A 6,682-nucleotide genomic window follows, 5' to 3' on the forward strand; every position below is an offset into this window, starting at 1 on the left:
AAAAAGCAATTATTTTTAGAATTAGCTTTATCATAAAGACGAAAATGGATATGCCATCATCTTCACATATTGGTAATGACTACTTATCAGTATTCGGTGAAAGGTCAGTGTTTCTTATTCAGGAGTAATACCGGAATGGAAAACAGTATAGCCCACTGTAATACACTGCATTATACCTCTCTTATTCGATTATTATTTTAAACACCCCACAAAAACATCCCAGAATTAAATTTATAGTGATAATTTCTAAACACAAAATAACATCGCAAAAGAGAAAGAAAAACAAATTTAAACTGAACGCGTCTAGAACTCAAAACCTTCTACTATAAGCATAATACTTACTCTCTTCACTGCCTTAGTTGACTGGCGAAGCATAGAGAAAGATAAGAATATCAAGTGAAAAGGCGGCATATCGAAACTTTCATTGGATATATCTCGACAACCTTTGACGGTTGTATAATTCACCTTTACTTCAGTTCATATTAAGTACATTATTAACTTCCATCTAAAATAGTATAATGAAAATCAATCATATAAAAATATCCATTTCGAGTGTCGACAGTGTGTGATTATTGATTAACATAGGCTAATTTATTTCTTACGTGTCTGACATATGGCCGAAGAAAATGGTGCCCACTGCTTCACCTATTTGTGTGACCACAAAAGTGTTCGTGACGTATAGGCTTTTGTCGCACACCCAGTTCTCTTGGGAAGGTACTGTCTTGTGAAACCAACGTCGGTCGTACTCCCATCCATATTGGCAATCTGAAACGTATCAGAATATTTTAATGATTCAGTTATCAAATATAGTTTTCATAATGATTACATTTTCGAGATATAATAGTGAACTGAGGTAAATATTGTCTTTTTTTTCTTTCTTTCGGAGGAGGGCACGTAGGCAAACACCGCAGCCTTAGGCTTATTGTGCAACCTCCTTTATTGGGATGATTTTTGAAGGCCTTAGGACCGCTCATCAAGCACGTGATTCACTGCTTAGTGCCATATTATCGATTCAGCCACAGCATCCAGGTCTGACAGAGTCCGTGTGAACAAGAACGCCCCTCCGCCTCCCTGTGATGTTCCTCTGCAGCCTCTTCAGATCGATGGCATTTGTTCGCAATTCACGTTCATGAATCTGCTGCATCCTTAACCAGAGGGCCAGGCCGCCGTCGATTCCGTGTCTCACCAAGGCGCCATCTATCCGAGGGAGCTACTCTCCCCCTGTCTGCTGCAGTTGCTGATTGAAGCCCCTGCAGTTTTTCCGGGATATGTGCAACTCCCGCAGAAAGATGCCACCTATAGGCGAATCCCGGAACCACGTCTGCTATGTCCTCCTGGTCAACCTGTAAACTATTAAAGATGTTTAATGAAATGATGCTAATGAAGACGAAATTAACCCGAGATCCAAAATATTATCTAAATTATACGGTAATTATGTACCCTTCGATGATCCTCTCAACCTGTATTACAAGTTATTCATAGAGGACAAGATATGAGATGGTGATAAAGAAAAAATGTGACTATGAGAAATTGCAAGGAAATTTGAAGTACTTGAAGAAAAGTCATAACTGTTTTATCTTCCATTAATCTAAGAGTCTTATTAGATGGCGATAGATACCGGCATGACTCAAGTAGTAGCTTTTCTTTTCTACTGAACGGAAGATGTTAACAGACGTGAATTCGATTACTGTTTGGGCTGATTTGGGTTGGATTTTTACCGAGATTATTTACAGCTATAATGCGAATATCAGAGAATCCTGGGTCTCATCTTACCAAATACATTTTTGCTTGCATCTTCCTCTGATATTGAATTAAGAAAAATATAAATCATGTTCTGATATTGCTGCGAAGGTTCTGGATGTCTTTAAGAGGTTAGGTACAGCTTATAGCTGTAACATTTTAGAAATATTCAACATTTTTTCCTCCATTACTGTATCTTGTACAATAATAAAAATTAGTATATGTAAAACACTGCCCTTCTGCTATATGAAAAAAACATTTTTACGATTTAAAAATATTATATACATTTTTTTTCTTTCAAAATTCAGTTCACTGTGCAGTGATGATACATTTCCCACTTAACTCAAAAACTATCCAACATTCTGTGATGAAATTTTTTGTGTGTATTTATGCATTCCATATCTACAATATGATCCAAGATCACTTCTCTACCTTTTGTAGATTGATAAAAAATAAATTCATTTAAAAAAATGATCAAATATCAGTATTTCTATTACATAAAAAATATAAAAAAATATTTATTAAGGAATGTGGTTGAAAGGGCATGATATTGTAAACACGAGTTTCAGCAATAAAATAAAAGAGAGAGAACATGAAAAAGTTAACAAGTTTTTGAGCTATGAGGGAAAGGCTTCATCACTGCCCAGTGAACTGCCAATATTTTGAATTTTGAAAAAAAAAAAAAAAATTAAATCGTAAAAATATATTTTTTTTCATACAGCAGAAGGACAGTGTTCTATACATACCAATTTTCATTATTGTACAAGATGCGGTAATGGAGGGAAAAAAATGTTGAATATTTCCAAAAATTTTACTGTTGTAAGCTCTACCTAACCCCTTAAAAACTGGCAGTTGGTTCTCATAGTGACACCATTGTTTGATATCTACATACAAGCGTAGAACTTTATAATATAGTAACGTATATAGGCTTACCTCACTCTCAATTATATAATCTAACTATGATATTGATCCTAATGAAAATGAAAGAAAGGAATAATAATGTTATTTTGGCTCAGCCATACTTTTTGGACAGTGAGTTTGATTGCCGATGGGTGTACTTGCTCTATTTTTATCCGGTGTCTGTGATAATTGTGGGAAAGTAGCTGCAATGGGGAAAATTTTCAGCGGATATTTCGATTTCCATCATAGTTCCTTTATCGCCTTGTCATACTTTCATTATAATAAGAAATAATTATCACTACAATAGTCAAGGTACCGATACCATGAAACTTTAGTTATACTCTTTCAGGGGCGAACTAAAGTTTTTCTTTTTATATTATATTTTATGTTACAATTATTAGCAAAATGAATAAATGAATAAATAAATAAATAAATAAATAAATAAATAAATAAATAAATAAATAAATAAATAAATAAATAAATAAATAAATAAATAAATAAATAAATAAATAAATAAATAAATAAATAAGTGAGTGAATGAATGAATGAATATATATATATATATATAAATATATATATATATATATATATATATATAAATAGTGCGACCAAGTATTCAGGTGTATCGGCGGAATGCTAAAATAAATTACATATAAGTCATTCTTGACAAACGCAGAGCGCATGTAACATCAGATTTGCCAACTTACGAGAGATGAAATACGGGAGATGGGGATTTAGTAAGGGATATCCTTTTTATAGTAGTAGTAAGTATTTAGTAGTAAGTAGTAAGTAGTTAGTAGTAAGTAGTAAGTAGTTAGTAGTGGGACGAAAATGTAACATTAAACACGAAAGTTATGCGATTACCTTTAAATTTCGGAGACTATCTTGCCAATGCGGGAGAGCGGAAGTCGTGAACTAAATATGAGTGGCTACGCATTATGGATGAAAGTTGGTAAGTATATAATTTAACCAGAAACTAATGATAAACTTGCAGTAGCGATCTGCTTCTTATACGGCTAGTCCCGTGGCCACATAGTATACTTAACTCCTACTTACACAAGTTTCTTACATGTACCATCATCGCTAATTTAATCTCTTACTTAAAAGTTCGGTAAGGCTAATCTTATTTCGATGGTGTTTGGGTAAAGGGAGATAAGTAATAAAAATGAGTTTTGAGATAAATGAAAATTTGATTCGGATTCTTGTCGCAAATACTTTTCAGCACAAATAAAACACATCAAATGCTAGTATTTTTTTGTTTTTTGAACACCCACTTGTAGAATTTAACTTGTGTATTCACCTGGGGAACAAAATTCAATTTGCACAAAAAATGACTGCTGTACCTACATAGGAAAGCAGTGAAACTTGCCAACTTCTTCCTGAAAGTCCGCGATATTTGAGAATTAAATTTTGAAATAATTTTAATTACTTTATCAACGTATACACAACTTCGCTAAAAAGTACTATTTAAAATTGTAGCATATTTATTTAAAGCTACGAGTGAAATGCAGAACTTGGAACTTTAAAAATGACTTGCATAAATTTATTCAGAAGCGCGCCGTTAGTTGATTTAGGCCAGTAGTGTCAGAGTTGTAAGCTCCAATACCGGTTGTGGAGCTAGATCGGAGCTTGAACTTGCTTATGTCTGTGGAAACACCGGAGCACGTAACCAGTCTAGTGGAACGCTCCGCTCCGTTTAGTCCCTGTCTGACATCGCTGATTTAGGCTATACAGTAGAGTGTCCCGGTTTCAAATTTTGGCTGTGTTCAGGCATATTTATAGGACAATTTTCATTTTTCTTGTTGTGAGCTCACCGTTTCCTCACACTGAACTATTTTTGTCACTGGTACAGAAAACAACTGGAAACTTCTGCAGCATATGATTTTCATACTAGACGAGCTGTACGGAATTACAGTAGTATGAGAAACATTTCATACAAACTATAATAATAATTGTAGGAATCCTTTTGATCGGCTCACATGCCTTGCGTTGCCAGGATGCAGAAGCTATGAATGAGGTGAGAAATGTATTGTGAGTTTACAGTTCTGTAACTTATCGTGTGACAGTGCAGTACTTACTCACTACACCCAAGTCTCTCTTGTTGTAAGGTACCACCAGAGGAATTGTCACATTGTACATTAGACATTTGCTGTAGGCGAACATTTCTCTGTTGTCTTTATCTCTGAAACAAGAGTAGAATGACACATTTAAAAGAATCGTAATGTCACTATACAGTTTTTGAGGCTTTACCGTGTTAGTTTTTGATAGTTTTAAATATTATTTTATGTAAACCAGGAATGAACATCTTTTGTACTCGCTGGGTCATCAGTAGGGCCGTGACATCGATATATTTGTATTAGTTTGAAGGTGAACATACGACGCCGGACAGAATGTAGTCGACGTGTTTCAAGTACAGGCAGCGGAAGCGAATTTGACACACGCCTAAGCAAGCACGTTCCGTGTTTTGTATACGGTTATTGCGTATACTATACCCTATTATCTCCTGGCTTAGTTGCCTCAAGAGTCAGGCCTTATTGGTATCACTTATGCTATTCAAACCTGTCTTCGGACAGTAGGCTAAATAACAAAACAAAAGCGACTCAAGGCCATTATGAATCGAATGAAAAAAAGAAATAGAATCTACAGGACTATAACGTTTTTCTTGGAAACGTAATATAATTCGTCATATCAACTATCAGTATAATTCACAGAGTCTCTATTGTTGTAAATATGATTGTTTACATCTTCTGGTATATTTCTCCAATGGTTAAAAATATTTTATCTGCCTGTGTTGGTACCACTGGTGTTTTAATTATATACTGCAGAAGATATTCAACAGTCTGTTCTCCCATGACCTGCAAGAAGACCGGACATGAACGAAATTGAAGATCTGTGGTCTATACTGAAGAAGAAAGTGAACAAAAAGAGGATTACAACAAAACATGGACTCATTTAAGCACTGTCTGATATCCGGCTAAATGATATTGATATTCAAAGAAAGTGTCAAACTTTGGTTTCCAGCATCCCTCACAAAATCAACGTGTTAATAAAGAATAAGGGAATGTTCACAAAATATTAGTAACCTTCAGACTCAATTTTGTGTTCATTATTTCTATGCAAAATGCATTTTTCTTCATTAGTTTTGCCGATAAATATAGTTTGTTGCACATATAATTATTTTAGTCTAATAAATTGTCCACGTCTGTATTTAGCACTAACTCATAAAACGTTTTTTAGTTGGTTATTTAACGACGCTGTATCAACTACTAGGTTATTTAGCGTCGATGAGATTGGTGATAGCGAGATGGTATTTGGCGAGATGAGGCCGAGGATTCGCCATTGATTACCTGGCATTCACCTTATGATTGGGGAAAACCTCGGAAAAAACCCAACCAGGTAATCATCCCAAGCGGAGATTGAACCCGCGCCCGATCGCAACTTCAGACCGGCAGGCAAGCACCTTAACCGGTGGCTTATAAAACGTTATAATTATTAGAATTAGTTTTTAGAGTAATTTAAATGTTCCCTGGTTGCGTCACCGGCGCCACGCAGGGTAAGGAGAATGGTGGGGTTGCCACCTTAAGGCGTTTCTCCTAGCCTGCTTATGCACTACCCCCAAGAAGCAGGGTTGCCTCGTCCGCTTGTCTCGCTGAGATTTCGCCGATCCAACCGTTGAGGTCTTCACCTGTTTTCCTGGGCAGGGGCTCTCGTTATACCCCGAGAGGCTGGGTCCTTGACAGCACTTAGTCACTAAATTTAGTGTTCACCCCCGCGACGAGAACGCGTCTGTCAAGAATTACCCAACTGTATAGGCCTATAGTTTCAGCATCTTGCCACCTATATACGTTGGGCCGGGTTAATAGCCTTAGAACTAGATGGACGGAACAAATATTCCTTTAGTTTCGGAACGGGACAAAATCCCAATCCTTGAAAGGAAGAAGAAGAAGAAGAAGACGAAGAAGAATTATTAGAACTACAGTATTTAGTAACTGAGGAAAGGCACGCACTCGGCGCAGTGGCACGAGCTTGTTACCATTTACTG

General features: G+C 36.0%; 1 protein-coding gene across 2 annotated transcripts in view; it reads right to left on the reverse strand.

Annotated features, from left to right (window-relative positions):
• Positions 1-6,682, reverse strand: part of LOC138703321 (organic cation transporter protein-like) — a 46,740-nt gene that overhangs the window by 22,150 nt on the left and 17,908 nt on the right. For both annotated transcript variants that reach the window (XM_069831115.1, XM_069831113.1), the window contains exons 3-4: positions 4,719-4,822; positions 603-765 (exon numbers count right to left, since the gene is read on the reverse strand). In XM_069831115.1, the coding sequence (XP_069687216.1) occupies positions 603-765; positions 4,719-4,822 (267 nt within the window). The remainder of the gene's footprint in view (positions 1-602; positions 766-4,718; positions 4,823-6,682) is intronic.

Source organism: Periplaneta americana, chromosome 1, assembly GCF_040183065.1.
Source record: "Periplaneta americana isolate PAMFEO1 chromosome 1, P.americana_PAMFEO1_priV1, whole genome shotgun sequence".
NCBI classification, from domain to species: Eukaryota; Metazoa; Arthropoda; class Insecta; order Blattodea; family Blattidae; genus Periplaneta; species Periplaneta americana.